This window comes from Tachyglossus aculeatus, chromosome 17 (assembly GCF_015852505.1).
Source record: "Tachyglossus aculeatus isolate mTacAcu1 chromosome 17, mTacAcu1.pri, whole genome shotgun sequence".
In the NCBI taxonomy this organism is placed as follows: Eukaryota; Metazoa; Chordata; class Mammalia; order Monotremata; family Tachyglossidae; genus Tachyglossus; species Tachyglossus aculeatus.
In genome coordinates, this window is record NC_052082.1 from 53,598,606 (window position 1) to 53,616,791 (window position 18,186).

The 18,186-nt window shown below is 53.5% G+C and overlaps 1 protein-coding gene across 2 annotated transcripts in view; it reads left to right on the forward strand.

Annotated features, from left to right (window-relative positions):
• Positions 1-18,186, forward strand: part of SGSM2 (small G protein signaling modulator 2) — a 43,049-nt gene that overhangs the window by 9,868 nt on the left and 14,995 nt on the right. For both annotated transcript variants that reach the window (XM_038759190.1, XM_038759191.1), the window contains exons 3-11: positions 10,187-10,349; positions 10,680-10,841; positions 12,537-12,604; positions 12,862-13,007; positions 13,433-13,567; positions 15,379-15,503; positions 15,695-15,762; positions 16,224-16,384; positions 16,710-16,842. In XM_038759190.1, coding sequence (XP_038615118.1) covers positions 10,187-10,349; positions 10,680-10,841; positions 12,537-12,604; positions 12,862-13,007; positions 13,433-13,567; positions 15,379-15,503; positions 15,695-15,762; positions 16,224-16,384; positions 16,710-16,842 — 1,161 coding nt within the window. The remainder of the gene's footprint in view (positions 1-10,186; positions 10,350-10,679; positions 10,842-12,536; positions 12,605-12,861; positions 13,008-13,432; positions 13,568-15,378; positions 15,504-15,694; positions 15,763-16,223; positions 16,385-16,709; positions 16,843-18,186) is intronic.

Genomic DNA, 18,186 nt, shown 5'->3' on the forward strand with positions numbered 1-18,186 from the left:
AACTTTGTTGTGAAGTACTCACCCAAGCATTTAGTTCAGTGCTCTGCACATAGTAAGTGTTCAATAAATACTGTTGATTGATTAACTGATTGAAAGGAGAAGCAGCGTGGCCTAGTGGATAGAGCCCGGCCCTGGGAGTCAGAAGGACCTGGGTTCTAATCCCGGCTCCTCCACTTGCCTCTTGTGTGACCTTGGGCAAGGCACTTAACTTCTCCGGGCCTCAGTTCCCTCATCTGTCAACTGGGGATTAAGACTGTGAGCCCCATGGGGGACAGAGACTGTGTCCAACCCAATCACCTTATATCTACCCCGGAGCTTAGAACAGTGCCTGGCACATAGCGTTTAACAAGTACCATCATCATAATTATTAATATTCTGATTATGAAGGGGGGACCCTCCGGCGGGTCCCCGTCACTCCCTGCACCGTTAGAACCCCAGGTAGCTCCCGGCTGCCCACGTGCGCGGAGAGAGAGGAGCGGGAGTGAGAGAGCTGTGGGAATGGGAGAGCTGAGGGGGCGACAGGCAGCTTCTCCCTTCCTCCCTCCCTCTCTTTTTTCCTCCCTCCCTCCCTCCCTCCATCTCTCCCTCCCCTGCCTTCCCCGGGGGCGGGCAGTGGAGCCACGAATTCCTCATCGTGCAGGAAGCTTGGGACACGAATCCCCTCTGCCTCAATGCTGCCGGTGATCTTCCTTCTCCTCCTTTTCCTCCCCTTCCCCCAGAGCCGGGAAGGAAGGCAGTGAGCAGTTTTTCCCTCGGACACCCTATGACTCTGCAGCAGTCACCTGGGGATAGAGGTGCGGGCGGGTCGGAGCTGGGAGGAGAAGACAGCGGAAACTGAAATCACCCAGCAATAATAATAATAATAATATTAATAAGAATAATCCAATGCTTAGAACAGTGCCTGGCACATAGTCAGCACTTAACAAATACCATAATAATAATGGTGATAATAATAAGTATTACTGTATTTGTTAAGCGCTGATTTTGTGCCAAGCACTGTTCTAGGCACTGGGTTAATTTCAAGGTAATCAGGTTGGTCACAGTCCCTGTCCCACTTGAGGCTCACAGTCTTAAACTCCATTTCACGGATGAGGTAATTGAGGCCCAGAGAAGTGAAGTGACTTGCCCAAGGCCACACTAGAAGCAGCGTGGCTTAGTGGAAAGAGCACGGGTTTGGGAGTCAGAGGTCGTGGGTTCTAATCCCAGCTCTGCCACTTGTCAGTTGTGTGACTTTGGGCAAGTCACTTCACTTCTCGGTGCCTCAGTTACCTCATCTGTAAAATGGGGATTAAGACTGGGAGCCCCATGTGGGACAATCTGATCACCTTGTAACCTCCCCAGTGCTTAGAACAGTGCTTTGCACATAGTAAGTGCTTAATAAATGCCGTCATTATTATTATTACTAGTAGTAGTAGTAGTAGTAGTATTAATTTGTCAGCTGTATGACTTTGGGCAAGTCACTTAACTTCTCTGTGCCTCAGTTCCCTCATCTGTAAAATGGGGATTAAGACTGTGACCCCCACGTGGAATAACCTTGATTACCTTCTATCTCCCCAGCGCTTAGAAAAGTGCTTGGCATATAGTAAGCACTTAACAAATACTAACATTATTGTTATTATTATTATTATTATTATTATTATTATTAATTGGCAGAGCCAGGATTAGAATCCATGACTTTCTGACTCCCAGGCTTGTGCTCTGTCGACTAGGCTACACTGCATCTCTGAGGGCTTGGAGGGCGTGAAATGAGGCCCGAAGCTGCAGCAGGATGGGACAGTGGGTGGGGAATATGTCCGATTCTAATCCCAGCTCCACCACTTGTCTTCTGGGTGACTTTGGGTAAATCACTTCACATCTCTGTGTCTCAGTTTCCCTCATCTGTAAAATAGGGATTAAGACTGTGAGCCTATGTGGGACGTGGTCTTTGTCTGACCTGATTAGCTTGTATCTACCGTAGCGCTTAGTACAGTGCCTGGCACATAGTCAGCACTTAACAAAAACCATAAGAAAAAGAAATCAAACCATATCGTGTCTGTTGGTCAAACTACGACCCCCAACCCCTTGCATCAACAGATGTATTCAATGACCTTATAGGACTTTAACCTCTATTGATCCATTTCTGAACAATCACTTTTGTCTGCTTGACCTTTTATATGTCTGACTGTATCAGTGTTGTCTTGTAAAGAAACCATGTCTGTTTGAATTGTCTTGTTCTATGCCCAACGCAATATCATTAGCATATGGGTGACGAATAAATGTTCTTTAATAAGATCTATCTATCCATCTTTCATAGTTACCGATGACATTACTTCCTGGGAAACATGATCTGAGTATGTGTAACTTCAAATACCGATATGCAACCGACACACTATTCCCTTGTAGACTGTCTTTAGCCCGTGTTTGCAGCCTGGTTCTTTTTTCAGCTCTGCCTTTTAGGTTTTCTATCTGGCCAAAGCTTCTACCATTTGCCTGCTGAACTTCTCTGTGCCTCGGTTTCCTCAGCTGCAAAATGGGGGTTCAATCAATACCTGTTCTCCCTTCTACCCAAGCCGTGAGCCCCATGTGGGACACGGACTGTGTCCACCCTGATTGACTTGTATTTACCTCTGTGCTTAGAACAGTGCTTTATAAATATCATTATAAAAAAAAGCATTCCTTATTATTTCATACCGAACTGTTGTGTCTGTTGTGGTTGTTTTCCCAGAGTGCACAACTACGCCTTATTTCTGAGTTGCTCCAGTGCCAGCTTCTTTCTTCTGCCTGATGTCTCCTTGTGGTTCCCTTCCTCCAGGATGCTACACAGCTCCTGCTTGAGTATTAATAATTATAATAATAATAATAGTGGTATTTGTTAAGCACTTACCATGTGTCAGGCACTCGTCTAAGAACTGGGGTGGATACAAACCAATCAGATGAGAGCCAGTCCCTGGCCCACCTGAAGCTTACAGTCTCGAGGGCAAGACAGACACTAAAATAAATTGCGGATATGTACACAAATGCTGTGGGGCTGGGGGTGGGGGTGAATAAAAGGGTATATATCCAAGTGCAAGGGCGATGAAGAAGGGAAAAGCAGTAGGGGAAATGAGGTATTAGTCAAGGAAGGCCTCTTGGAGGAGGTGTGAGTTTAATAAAACTTTGAAGGTGGGGAGAGTGATGGTCTGTCCAATATAAAGGGGGAGGGAGTTCCAGGCCAGAGGCAGGACGTGGGTGAGAGGTTGGCAGCGAGCTAGATGAAATCAAGGTACAATGAGTAGGTTGGCATTAGAGGAACAATGTGCAGTCTGGGTTGTAGTAATATACCATCAATCGTATTTATTGAGCGCTTACTGTGTGCAGAGCACTGTACTAAGCGCTCACCTCCCTATATATCAGGGAGGTGAGGTAGGAGGGGGCAAAGTGACTGAGTTCTTTAAAACAAATGGTAAGGAATTCCTGTTTGACACTGAAGTGGATGGGCATCCATTGGAGGTTTTTGAGGAGTGGGGAAACATAGCCTGAATGATTTTTAGAAAAATGATCTGGGCAGCAGAATGAACTATGGACTGGAGTGGGGAGAGACAAGTGGCGGGGAGGCCAGCAAGGAGGCTGATTCGGTAGTACACGGCAGGATAGGATAGGTGCTAGGATTAATATAGTAGCAGCTTGGGTGGCGAGGAAAGGGTGGATTTTAGTGATGTTGTGAAGGCAGAACCGACAGGATTTGGTGACAGATTGAATATGTGGGTTGAATGAGAGATAAATTGAGGATAATGCCAAGGTTACAGGCTCGTGAGGCAGATAAGATAGTGGTGCTGTCTACAGTGATGGGAGAGTCAGGGGGAAGACAGGGTTTGGGTGAGAAGATGAAAAGTTCTGGTTTGGACACGTTAAGTGTGATGTGCAGGCAAGAAACCCAAGTAGAGATGTCCTGAAGGCAGGATGAAATGAGAGGCTGCAGAGAAGGAGAGGAATCAGGCCTGGAGACGTAGATTTGGGAATCACCTGCATAGCGACTGTAGTTGAAGCCAAGGGAGTGAATGAGTTTGCCAAGGAAGCAGGTGTAGGTGGAGAATAATAGGGGACCTTGAACTGAACCCTGAGGGCCTAATAAGATGTGAATTTTATTTTGAAGTTGGGGAGAGTCGTGATCTGTTGGATGTAAAGGAGGAGGGAATTCCAGGCCAGAGGGAGGACAAGGGCCGGGGATCAGCAGCGAGAGAGGATAATCGAGGTCTTGCCCACTGGCTCCTATTTCTCAGCCTCACCTCTCCCGAGACCTCTGAACAAAGCCAGAGACCGATAGGGAGGCGAATCTGGTTTCTGTCAGTGAAGGTGGCAACTTCACAGACCGGAGACAGTGCTCACAGTGCCCCATCCCCTGGTCCCTACCGGGCTGACACGGAGAGCCACGCACTCATCACCAGCTGGCCAACCTGGAGTCTCCACGGCAACTACCGCCCTACGCTCCCAGGGCAACACATAGTGGAGCGGGAAAGTGCAGATGGCCGCGGGTGGCAAAGGGTGAACGTGTGCCAGGAGGTGGGGACTGGAAATTGGGAGGGGGGAAGGGGGCTCAAGACTCCTCTGCCCATCTGTCAAGCTAGCTCTCTTCCTCCCTTCAAGGCCCTACTGAGAGCTCACCTCCTCCAGGAGGCCATCCTAGACTGAGCCCCTACCTTCCTCTCCCCCTCGTCCCCCTCTGCATCCCCCCATCTTACCTCCTTCCCTTCCCCACAGCACCTGTATATATGTATATATGTTTGTACGTATTTATTACTCTATTTATTTTACTTGTACATATCTATTCTATTTATTTTATTTTGTTAGTATGTTTGGTTTTGCTCTCCGTCTCCCCCTTTTAGACTGTGAGCCCACTGTTGGGTAGGGACTGTCTCTATATGTTGCCAACTTGTACTTCCCAAGTGGTTAGTACAGTGCTCGCACACAGTAAGCGCTCAATAAATACGATTGATTGATTGATTGATTGATTGATTGATTGACTCCGTCTCCCCAGGCTCTCACCCCGCCTCCCCCTCCACCCCCAGTCCATCATCCTCATTGCCCAGCCCTCACCCTCCGCTCCTCTGCCGCTAACCTCCTCATTGTGCCTCGTTCTCGTCCGTCCCATCGTCGACCCCCGGCCCACATCCTCCCCCTGGCCTGGAATGCCCTCCCTCCGCACATCCGCCAAGCTAGCTCTCTTCCTCCCTTCAGAGCCCTACTGAGAGCTCACCTCCTCCAGGAGGCCTTCCCACACTGAACCCCCTCTTTCCTCTTCCCCTCCCCATCGCCCCGCCCTACCTCCTTCCCTTCCCCACAGCACCTGTATATATGTTTGTACAGATTTATTACTCCATTCATTTTACTTGTACATATTTTCTATTCTATTTATTTTGTTAATTATGTGCATCTAGCTTTACTTCTATTTATTCTAATGACTTGACACCTGTCCACATGTTTTGTTTTGTTGTCTGTCTCCCTGCTCTAGACTGTGAGCCCGTTGTTGGGTAGGGACCGTCTCTATATGTTGCCAACTTGTACTTCCCAAGCGCTTAGTACAGTGTTCTGCACACAGTAAGCGCTCAATAAATACGATTGAATGAATGAATGAATGAATGAATGAAATTCCCTGCATCCTTCCAACCTAGAACAGCAGGACTGACCCATTTTGTTAATACGTTTTGTTTTGTTGTCTGTCTCCCCCTTCTAGACTGTGAGCCCACTGTTGAGTAGGGACCATCTCTATATGTTGCCAACTTGTACTTCCCAAGTGCTTAGTACAGTGCTTTGCACACAGTAAGCACTCAATAAATACGATTGAATGAATGAATGAATGAGCCTAGGCACAGCCTGGCCCATCAGGTGAAGGTTGATTTTCCTGAGTGGATCTAGGAGTAGTAATAATAATAATTATGGTATTTGTTAAGCGCTTACTATGTGCCAGGCACTGTATTAAGCACTGGGGTGGATACAAGCAAATCGGGTTAGACCTAGTCCCTGTCCCACGCGGGGCTTACAGTCCCGATCCCCATTTGACATATGAGGAAACTGAGACCCAGAGAAGTGAAGTGACTTGCCCGAGGTCACACAGCAGACAAGTAGCAGAGCCGGGATTAGAACCCATGACCTTCTGACCCCCAGGCCTGTGCTCGAGCCACAACTCCGTGCTGCTTCATAGTAGTAGTAATACTATGTATTATGTGCTTACTGTGTGCAGAGCACTGTACTAAGAGCTGGGGGAGAATACATAGGTGGGAATTAGACATGGTCCCTGTCCCTTGAGGGAGAATCTTGGCATTGAGTTGGGTCCCCAGAAATATGGAGCATATAAAGAAGCAGGGTGGCTCAGTGAAAGGATCCCGGGCTTTGGAGTCAGAGGTCTTGGGTTCAAATCCCGGCTCCGCCAATTGTCAGCTGTGTGACTCTGGGCAAGTCACTTCTCCGTGCCTCAGTTACCTCATCTGTAAAATGGGGATTAAGACTGTGAGTCCCCCGTGGGACAACCGATCACCTTGTAACCTCCCCAGTGCATAGTGCTTTGCACATAGTAAGCATTCAATAAATGCCATTATTATTATTATTATAGAAGGTCCTTGTACTCTCCCCTCTTGGACACCCCCCTGACTCCAATTACTGGTTCTTACCTCAGGACTCAGACTCTGCCTCTAAGCCAGGCTCTACGGCATCATCAGGAAGGCAGAATAGCCACATGTTGCACTCAGGGATCCACTCAAGAGCCCGGGCCCAGGAGCCCAGTGGAAGAATCCCTGTTTTTTGTCCAGCCAGATCACTGGGGGCTGAGAGGGGAGAATGTGAGCACTCAACTCTCACCTAGCAATAGCCTGACTCTGGCGATCAGAAACCCTCCCAGGCCTGGCAGGCCTGCACTCTTGTTGGGGTGAACAGTGGAGACTCCCATGCCACTTGATGCCCCGTGCCACTCAATGTCCCATCAGGAAGGGCCGGAGAAGGGGGCTGAGTTGGGTACCGTCAGCTGGCAGGAAGGGGAGGGGGCACTGAGCCCCTTCGTTGCTCTCTGAGCCGGTTATTGTGGTGACCTAGGGTGACAGGACTGCAGAGCCCTGTACCCGGGCGAGGAGCGCAATCACACAGATTTCCTGGAAATCAGTATGTGACGTTGCCATAGAAGCCCCATCAATCTCCCCGTCCCCACCGGCAGCTGTCCACTGCAGAGCCACTGAGCCAGAACTGAGCCTGTGCTCCCAGTTTCTCCTACCCCTGGCAGAGCCCCACCTCTTTGCATAAAGAATTATCTCTGCAAGAATAATAAGTGGCTGATTAAGCTCAGTAATGAGATGTGGGAGCTGGGCACTGCTCCCCAAACGGCAGGCCCGAGGCCGGCCTAGAGGGAAAATCAGCTGCCGAACGGTGGATCTGAAGCTCTGGGGAGAGGGAAGGCTGAGGGTGGGGGTGGGAGGTGACCCGGGAATCCAGGAGCCTAAGGGGCTTGGTGGGGGGCAGTTCTAGAGGGCATTGCTTGTGAATCCCACTGAGTAGGTGGCCTGCCTTGCTTTCCACCAGCCTGCGGGAGCCAGGGAACGACCTCTCCCGGCCCCTACCAGCCCTGCCATCCCAGGATTCTTGCTTACCTGTAGTATCTGTCTCCCCTTCAAGACTGTAAGTTCATGATGGGCAGGGAACGTGTCTTTCCACTCTGTTCTTCTAGTGTACTCTCCCAAGCGCTTAGCGCAGTACTCTGCGCACAGTAAATGCTCAGTAAATACAGCTGACCTCTCTGGGGTCCGATTTCATAGTGAGGACTGGATCATCCCCTGGCTTGTCAGGATGCTCTGGTTTAAAATTCGCGGCCCCTCTTTGAGAGGCGGCTGTGCTGGGGGCTGAACCAAGTTGACCCCAGCACAACTCCCAGCCCCCACCCACTAGGCCCAGGCAGCCCCAGGCCCAGCAGGGCTTCCCGGAGAGACTGTTTTTCCCATCATGTTCTCAGTTCCAAGCACCTTCCGCCACAGTTAATGACCAGTAATGGTGTTGACTCTAATTAGGCAATTAGCCGTGAACCCTTTTTTCATATGAGATGAGCAGGGTGGCGTTGGCGCTGTCTCTTCCTGCATGGCTGAGACGGCCATGCCTGACTGAATCTGCCCCTGGGGTGCAGGGCCGTATGGGCAAGCAGCATGGCTTAGTGGAAAGAGGAAGAAGTCAGAGGTCATGGGTTCTAATCCCGGATCCACCATTTGTCTGCTTTGCGACCTTGGGCAAGTCACTTAACTTCTCTATGCCTCAGGTCCCTCATCTGTAAAATGGGGATTAAGACTGTAAGCCCTGTATGGGGAAACCTGATTACCTTGTATTTATCCCAGTGCTTAGAACAGTGCTTGACACATAGTAAAAGCTTAACAAATACCATCGTTATTAGTATTATTACATGGAAGCTATGAGTACCAGCAGTAGTGGAGTTTGAAGGGACAGGTTCTTGGCTCTCAGCCCCATCCCCTTACGGGAGACTGATCAGAATATGCCAACTTCTTTGAAAAGTCGGGGCCCATCCCCCCTTTCCAAGGGTGTGGACAGGCCTTTTAGCCTCTGGCTTTCCCCAGTTAGATTGTAAGCCTCTAGAGGGTAGGGATAAGTCTTTTATTTCCTTCAGCCTATGTTCTGGGTGTTTTCAAAGTGCTGGATCACAGTTGGTCTCACAGTACACTCTTTTGGCAATGATGATGGTGAGCGAGAGTGTCGGGAGCCATGGTCTGGGGTCCCGAGAGCCCAGTGGGGTGGGCTAGGAGAGGTCCTAGGAACCAAGCGGGGAACCCAGTCCCACCTCCCCATCTTGACTCCTATGGCCCAGAAAAGTGGAAAGGCTAATGATTCATTAGCTCCTCAAATTAGTCATATCTCCTGGCTCACATTCCCTGCAAATCCAGGCCCCCTGCTGTTCCTCTAACTCGGGATGGCTTCCCACCAATTTCCAGTCACTGCAGGAGGTGGCCAGTGGTAGAGGCCGCACTGCTCTGGACTGAGCGGTTACGATTCTGTTCCCTGAGCCCAATGCAGGGAGGGGTTTTATGGCAAGATGGAAGTGAGATTAAGGGGAGGCATCTACACATGCTTAAATTTAGGTGCACACACACATATGCACTTCCACATGCATGCATACACAAATCATGCCCATATATACATGCCCACCCACCAGCAGGTTCACACACACACTTGGATTTTCCCCCCCGCTGCCCGGACCATCTTTCTCTTACCATTGGGTCTTTCTGCAATGAGCAGGATCCAGTGGGAGAGATTAAACCCTGGGCCCCTCCCCTACAACTAGAAAAGCCCCCAATGGGGAAATTGCTCTGCCCCCTCCGCCACCATGTTCATCAATAATGCAAGCGCCGCCACCGTCAGGATGGATTTCTTCAGCAGCCTCATCAATATTTCAGCACCTGCTCCGAAGGCCCGTTCCCTAGCAACCGCACCGCCCGCGATCGGCCCCTATGCTGGAAGGATGGGTCAGGCGGGCGGCTCCCTGGGACAGGGGCACTTGTCGCCGGCAACTAGGCTCTCCCTGCCCAACTGACTAGCCTGACGGACTAAGTGCTTAGCATAGTGCTTTGCACACATTAAGCACGCAATAAATGCAATTGAAATAATGAATGAATGAGTAAGGCGCCAGGAGGAAGCTGGGCCTTGCTTTGGGAAGCTGCTGGGTGGCGTGCGTGCGTGCGTGTGTGTGTGTGTGTGTGTGTGTGTGTGTGTGTGTGTGTGCGCGTGCAAACGCTTGCACTGTTTGGGGGGGTGGGGAATTGAACTGGAGGGGATTCAATTATCACTGGTGTACAGGGTTGATGACCCCTGCTTTGGAGAGCCTAACTGTAAGCAGGCCCCTGGGCTATAAGCTTGTTGTGGGCAGGGAGTGGGTCTATACTCTCCCTAGTCAGCGTTCAATAAATACGATTGACTGACTGCTGCCAGGGCTGTTTCCCCTTACTGTCACCAGGGGTAAGTGATGGGGTAGCTTGGGCCCAAAGGTGCTCAGCAAAGGTGCTCATGAGGGACCCCTTGCTGAAGCCTCCATTCCAATCCCCGGGATTTGGCTTTCCCTCCAAGCATAACAGAGAAAAGACTTGGGGGCCCTGTCCTCCGCTCCCCACAGCCCCAGCTCTCAGCCCTGTCCCCTTCCTAACCCCCAAGACCACCCCCCGACACACCTCACCTCTCACCCAAATCTCCCCAGGTGTGGTGGAAACCTGCCTCCTGCACCAGCTGAGGCGCCGGGCCGCTGGCTTCCTTCGCAGCGACAAGATGGCGGCGCTCTTCACCAAGGTAGGGAAGACGTGCACCGTGGCCGCGGAGATCTGCCGCAAGGTGCAGGAGCTGCAGCAGCAGGCGGAGGGCAGGTGAGCCCAGGACCCAGCCAAATTTCCTCCTCTTCCTCTCCCTCCCGCCCCTCTCCCATCCCCCTATCTGGCCAAGTAATCCTGGGCTTTGAGTCTGCTCCTTCTCAGCCACCTCCTACCTCAACCCCCACTGGCAGCCTCTCCCCTGCTAGGGAAGGGGCACTTCCCCAGGAAGGAATGGAGACCCTTTGGAGCCCTTTCAGCAGAACTGCATCCCGCACCCCCCGGATCACCATTCGACAGCCCACCACAACCATCCCTGGGTTGAGGGAACCTATCCCAGAGGCCGGGCCCTCCTTGCGACACCAGTTCTCCCCGCTCTTCCTGCAGGAAGGCCGCAGCAGGGGGGCAGGAGGCTCTCCGGAGACAGGGCTCTGCTGCAGGGAAAGCCCCGGCCCTCAGCCCCCAAGCCCTGCGGCATATCTGGGTGCGCACGGCGCTCATCGAGAAGGTGCTGGACACAATCGTGCAATACATCGTTGAGAACTGCAGGTGACCGTCCCTTCCCGCAAGCCCCTCTCAGCCACTGCCCTGGAGGCAGGGACCAGCAGGAGTTTCTGACCCCATTTTGGTTGGAGAGGGGGAGATGTCAGGGAAGACAGGAAGAGGCGAGGTAGAGAATTTAATGGAACTTTAGGAAAGGAGTGGGGCCTGGTGGAAAAAGCCCGGGCCTGGCAATCAGAGGACTTGGGTTCTAATCCCGGCTCTGCCACTTGCCTGTTGTGTGACGCCGGGCAAGTCACTTCACTTCTCTGTGCTTCAGTTTCCTCAACCGTAAAATGGGGATTAGATCCTACTCCCTACGACTTAGACCACAAGCTCCATGTGGGACGGGGACTGTGTCCGACCTGATTAACTTGCATTTACCCTGTACTTAGATCAAGGTTTGACCCATAGTAAGCACTTAACAAATACCATAAGCTAATCTAACTCAGGAGCGGGGGTGGCAGTGGGAGGGGAATCCACTGAGAAGACAGCTCTCAACATTCCCAGCTCCACCAGAATGCAATTCTGTAACTGACATTGCAGGGGCTCCAAGCAAAAATCATAGCTATTTCCAGCCCTTTCCCATAACAGGTGGGGAGGCAGTAGCCTGCTTCATGTCCCTCGGCCCAACAGAGACCAAGAGTGAAAAGAGGCTATCGGGCTAGTAGTGGTCAGGGCCAGACCAGGTTTCTCAGAGGGGCTTCCCAGCCACACTAGCACCTTTAGTCCTAGAGACTTTTGGTTCTGTGGTCAAGGAGCTGCGGAGGGGCTCCTTTGCACTGGAAAAGCGCTTAGAACCACCCCAAGGGCATTCTGGGGAGCTCCTTGGCCCCACACCCAATGCTGAGAAATAAAGTCTAGGGAGATGCTACGAGACTCTGTTAATTCCAGTTTTTGGAATGGAAGATAGTTTTTCCTCCACTTGAGGTCAAACCCCAGGGACTTGCAGGGGTGATGGGGAATGAGAATTTGGCTGTTTCTGGCCCATTCTCCAGACTTCTCCTTCCAAGGGATGTGATGGGGTTGGGGGCTGGGAATGAAAGAGGAGGTGAAACCTCTTGTGGAGAGAGTCTCCTACTCTGCAGGGATATTATTTGAATGAATTATAATCAAGTCATGTGATCACTACACTCCATTCCTTTGGGGGATGGAGAAGAGGCATGAAGGAGGTGCCCACATTTTGGGGCTGTGGCACTTTGGAGGGAGTTTCATTCAGGTCGGGAGGATTCACTATGGCCTCCCAGGGGACGGAGGGAGGGAGAAGACTGGGTCGATTTTTATAGAAGAAAATCAGCACCCCATTTTCCTCTTCAAACCGGGCCACGGCCATTTCAGTGTGACTTTTACGCAAAAGTCTTTCCATCCCTCCGCTCACTGCTCAGTGATTCCTACCCCTGTCTACCACTCCTCCCTCGTGTCTTCTCTGGGCCAGCAGCCGTCCACCTATGCTTCCTCCACAATTTATGCAGCCCAACCTCCTCCCCTGATATCTGGGACCTGGCCTGGGGACTGCCCCAGTGGCGGGGGGTGGAGGGGAGGCACTGCCGGTGGTTGGAGGCTGAGTCTCCTCTATGCTCTCGCCCTCTCCCTCCCACTGGGAGACAGAGAAGACCAGTTCCTGGTTCCTGGAGTGAACCCCATGGCAAAGGGGGGGGCACTACTTGGGTGAGCCCACCACAAACTCTACCGTCTTCTTTGCAGCAAATACTACGAGAAGGAGGCTCTGCTGGCAGACCCTGTGTTTGGCCCCATTCTGGCCTCGCTCCTTGGTGAGTCCTGGCTCACTCAAGGCACAAGGGGGTGGCTGAGAGATTTGCAAGGCAGGGGGGTCCTCCCCTGAGTTGCAAGAGCATGCGCGCATGCGCACACACGCACACACTCTCTCTCTCTCTCTCTCTCTCTCTCGCTCTAGCTCTCTCTCTCTCTCTCAGTTGAGTCCCCAGACACCCACTGGGCCTCCCCATGTTTCTTCCCTGGGGTTGCTAGGGGACTGGCCTCAGGAACCAAGCTGTCCCTGTCTCCACAGTGGGCCCTTGTGCCCTGGAGTACACCAAGCTGAAGACGGCCGACCACTACTGGACAGACCCCTCTGCAGATGAGCTGGTCCAGAGACACCGGATCCGCGGCCCCCACGGCCGCCAGGACTCACCCTCCAAGCGCCCAGCCCTAGGAGTACGTATCGCACTCCCCATTTGCCCCTCTGGCCCCCCTCCCAATCTCTGGAGACACTCCCCCCTCCTTCAACCCACATGCTACCAATCAGAGACCGGCTTCCACTACAAGCTCCACATTCCCTTTCTTGGGGCTTCCCAAAAGTGCCATCCTGGATGGTAGTCATGGATGACCCACCCGGCCTTCCTCACCTCTGCAGCCCCTCTCCACGGGAGGCCCTAGAGTGATTTAGGGCCAGGGGCCAGCAAGAGGAAGTGAGACCTGGGGGGGTGGAACCAAGGCCTGGGGGAGCGGCAGGAGGGTTTCAAAGTGAGACCCTGAGGCCAGAGTGGCAGCCTGCTATGCCCCCCGGAGCTGCTGGCTCTGCTCAGCCTGTCAGAGGCCATCGGGCCGGAGGTCTGGCCCAACCTGTAACTTTCCCCCAGATCCGGAAGCGGCACTCGAGTGGCAGCACATCGGAGGACCGGTTTGCGGCATCGGCCCGAGAATATGTGGAGTCCCTGCACCAGAATTCCCGCACACACCTGCTGTATGGCAAGAATAACGTTCTGGTGCAGCCGGTGAGGGATGCCCTTCCCCCTCCCATCCTCCCTCCTCCCCTTTCTTTGCTCCCACCCCTTCCTCCTGGCCCTGGGGTCCCCGGGCCACCCACCACCGATTGACCCCGATCCCGCCGCCACCATTTGTCTGCTGTGTGACCCTGGGCAACTCACTTCACTTCTCTGGGCCTCAGTTACCTCATCTGTAAAATGGGGATTGAAACTGTGAGCCCCACATTCATTCATTCATTCAATCGTATTTATTGAGTGCTTACTGTGTGCAGAGCACTGTACTAAGCGCTTGGGAAGTCCAAGTTGGCAATATATAGAGATGGTCCGTACCCAACAGCAGGCTCACAGTCTAGAAGGGGGAGACAGACAACAAAACAAAACATATTAATGAAATAAAATGAATAGAATAAATATGTACAAGTAAAATAGAGTAATAAATATGTACAAACTTATATACAGGTGCTGTGGGGTGGGGGAAGGAGGTAAGGCCGGGAGGATGGGGAGGGGGAGAAGGGGAAGAGGAAGGAGGGGGCTCAGTCTGGGAAGGCCTCCTGGAGGAGGTGAGCTCTCAGTAGGGCACAGGAACTGTGTCAACCCGATTTGCTTGTATCCCCCAACACACAAAGCACTTAGTACAGTGCCTGGCACACAGTAAGTGCTTAACAAATACCACAATTATTATTATTATTATTATCTGGTCCCAAGGCAGGGAGCCAGGATAGGGCACCACATGGGGTTGGCGGGGAGCAGTGCCCCAGGGGGTCCCAGGGGCCCAGGTTTCAGTGACCTGAGCCAAGCCCCCCCGAGAAGTCCAGGAGCAGAACCTCTCCCTTCTCCACACGGGAGATGAGTAGGTCAGGGTGGGCTTGGGCGCCCGCCACAGCCACAAGCGTTAGGACTCTGGAATCTATTGGAGTCGGAGGGGTCAGGCTGTAGGGAGGCGAGGACAGGAGGTTTTCATTCTCCTTTTCTGGGCAGGCAGGAGGCCAGGGAATGCCGAGAGATGAGGCCCTGATTGGACTAATTAAGAGGCAAACTGCTCAGGCCTGGTCTGGCTGCCAGCTGGCAAGGAGAGCAGCCGGCAGGTTGGCGCTGGCTGGCACGGGAAGCGGGGTCTAGCGAGAAGGACATGGGATGGGCCCAGGAGGGCTGGATTGGCAGCCAGGACCGAGCTTGGGGTGGGCAGTGGGAGTTCTGTTAGTCTGCCCAGAGCCTGGGAGATGCCCTGCTATCCAACCCACAAAGCTGGGGCTTCTGCCATCTCCACCCTCTGCTGCCCTCGGTCCAGGGGCCAGGCTGGGACTCTGCTGTCCCTGAGGGGGCCAGGGAAAGAGCCAGTTTGACACTTCCCAAGCAGGCGGGGGAAGGGTCAGGGGGAACACATGGCTTAGCAATGCCACCTTTGAGGAGGTCACTGGTGGGGTGGGAGGTTAGGCATGTCTCCGCCTTGGGGATAATGCCCAGTGGACCATTGGTGCACACAGCGGGCTTCCCCGAGCAGAGTGAAGTCCACCCATGGCCTCCAGTGGGAGAAGTGGCCAGCCCGTGCCCACTTAGCTCCAGGTCTCTTTGCCCCCATGGGGGTTCCTGTCCAGGGGCTTGGGTTGGGCATGCTCAAGCGAGACAGCTTGGGGTCTAATTGTTCTTCCTTTTCACGAGTTCCGCAGACAAGAGGCACCTTTGAGGCCAGAGAGCTTGCAGTGAACTGGGGGCCAATCTGGGTCTTTCTGCCACCTGGGCTTCCATCCCTCTCTCACTGGCCATGTCATTTTATCTCTTTCCTACCGCTGCCACCTGTGCGGCCTGCTCCCCGCCGACAGAAAGAGGACATGGAGGCCATCCCCGGGTACCTCTCCCTGCACCAGTCTGCGGAGAGCTTGACGCTGAAGTGGACCCCCAACCAACTCATGAATGGGACCCTGGGAGACTCAGAACTGGAGAAAAGGTAGGGCCCCACCCCCACCCCTCGAGGGCCAACCTTCAGATGGCTGGGGCCTGGAAGCCCATCAGGGCAACTCTTCCAGGAAGCCCCAGAGATTTTCACCTGACGACCTCAAGTCTGGCGCCAGGTTGGGGCAAGCGGAGAGGGAGGGACCCCATGAGAAGTGGCCATCAGTTGCGGTGTCTTCCCTCTAGCGTGTACTGGGACTATGCCCTGATTGTGCCCTTCAGCCAGATTGTCTGCATACACTGCCACCAGCAACGTAAGTCCCTCCCCGCCCCTCCCACGGGCACAGCGACTGGGCAGGGCTGGGGAGATGTGGGAGGGGGAGATGAGGGAAGGGGGCCGGGGGAAGCAAGGCTGGGGTGTGGTGAGGGGAGGGAAAGAGGCGGAGGTGAGGTTGATGCTCAAGTCTATCGAACCTCGGATCCGGACCCTCGTCCCTCTCTGCCTTGACCATGGTCACGTGACCCCTGGAGGCTGAGAGCAATACAGGGTTGGGGGCTGGGGGGTGGATTTTCCTCGGTTGATTCAAAGGTGTTATATCCTGGAATCGGATTGTTCCCAGGCCCTGGGCCACCTGCATGGCCTGGCGGTCCCTGGATAACCCTCAATCCCAACCCTGGCCTGGGGACTCAGAGGCCCTGGGTTCCAGGGGACTGGGGCCACTCACGGGAGGTCTCCTCAGCCTCAGTCCCCTTCACTCCCCTCCTATGCCCACAGAGAGTGGTGGTACATTGGTGCTGGTGAGCCAGGATGGTATCCAGAGGCCTCCCCTGCACTTCCCTCAGGGCGGCCACCTCCTGTCCTTCTTGTCTTGCCTGGAGAATGGACTCTTGCCCCGGGGGCAGCTGGAGCCTCCGCTCTGGTCCCAGCAGGGAAAGGTACGGAGTGTCCGGATTGTGAGGAGCGGGAGGGGTGGCAGAAGGCCCCGCACTCGAGCACTGGTCCTCTTGCAGGACCACCAGCTCCCTTCCTGTCCCACAGGAAATCCTGGTCTCTCTCCTCCTGGAGCTCAGCCCACCACTAATCAATCGATCAATCAGTCATGTATTTATTGAGCACTTACAGCTCTGTACTAAGTGCTTGGGAGAGTACTACACAGTAGCATTGGTAGAGTACTCTAGCAGGTGGTGCCTTGGGGAGGGGGGCAGGAGTGAACTGCTGGGCACGGACCCAAACCATCATCTCCACGCATCCTACCCCCAGGGGAAAGTGTTCCCGAAACTGCGGAAGCGGAACAGCACCATGCGTTCGGTGGATCTGGAGGAGATGATGGACGAGGGACGGGCCACAGACTACGTGTTCCGGATCATCTACCCTGGCCATAGACATGAACACAGTAAGTGCCACTGCACCCCCCACCCCACCCCGACCACCCAACACCTGCTGGACAGGAGTGGGGAGGAGAAGAGGCCAATGAAGAGGGGAGCAGGGGACTTCTGGGACTCCCAGAGCCTTCCCCGCACCCCCGGCTCAGCAGGAACTGTGAGGTAGGGGCCTGGGGACGAAAACCTGCCGGGCAAGTCGTGGTCCAAAATTCGTCAGCCACAGACCTTCTGCTTGTCCCGCAAAGGGGACGTCAGCCCCGTCCACGCTGGCTTGTCCCCTCCCCACTCAACCTGCCTGGGGCCTACTTCTCCCCGGAGGCTTAGGAGCCGAGCAAAAGCGTATCTGCCTCGTGGGAGCAAGGATTCCCTTCCAGGCCCAGAGTCCCATGAAAGCCAGCAAAGGCGAGGAAGAGGAGACTCTGGATTTATAGGTCCGCTTTTCATTAGGTCTGCCAGACTTCTTTAAAGTCTTGGAGAGAAGGTCTCGTGCTTATTTCCCAGCCTCTATAAACTGGGCAGGGCTCAGTGTTGCTGACAATAATGATAATGATAATAATAATAATAATAATAATAATAATAATAATAATAATGATAGAATAATGATGGTATTTGTTAAGCACTTACTATGTGCCAAGCACTGTTCTAAGCGCTGGGACAGATAGAAGGCAATCAGGTTGTCCCACTTGGGGCTCACAGCCTTAATACCCATTTTCCAGATGAGGTAACTGAGGCACAGAGAAGTTAAGTGACTTGCCCAAAGTCACACAGCTAAGTGGCGGAGTCAGGATTAGAACCCACGACCTCTGGCTCCCAAACCTGTGCTCTTGCCACTGAGCCACGCTGCGTCACGATCTCAGGAGCTGGGACACGCTGGGGCTGAGCACCTACCACTACGCTTCCCTCCCTTCCTTCTCTCCCTCCTCCATTCCCTCCTTCCCCTGACCAGAAGGAGGAAGTTAGTGGTGGACGACAGCGAGTCTTCCGGCAGAGCTGCCATAGCTGCCGGACACCCAGGTGACCTTGAGAGCCAGCGGGGCCTCATCTGACCTGTGGGAAGAGCCAGGCCGTGAGAGGCCTCAGCTGGGAGGAGGAAAGGGGTCGTGGGGACATTTTGGCACGAAGGCCAGGAGGTCGCTCAGAAATGCCGCTGCCGCTGCCGCCACCACTACTGCTACTCTTGCTGCCGCCGCTGCCACCCACAGGGTCGTTTCCTAGGTTGAACCCCCTCCTCCCCGCCCACCCCGGCCCAGCTTGACAGACAAGGATAAGAAGTGTACCGGTCCACGGTCTCTTGTGACCGGAAACCCATTACACCTAAATGTCAATTATTCAAGAGCCAACCTGTGGCTGATCCC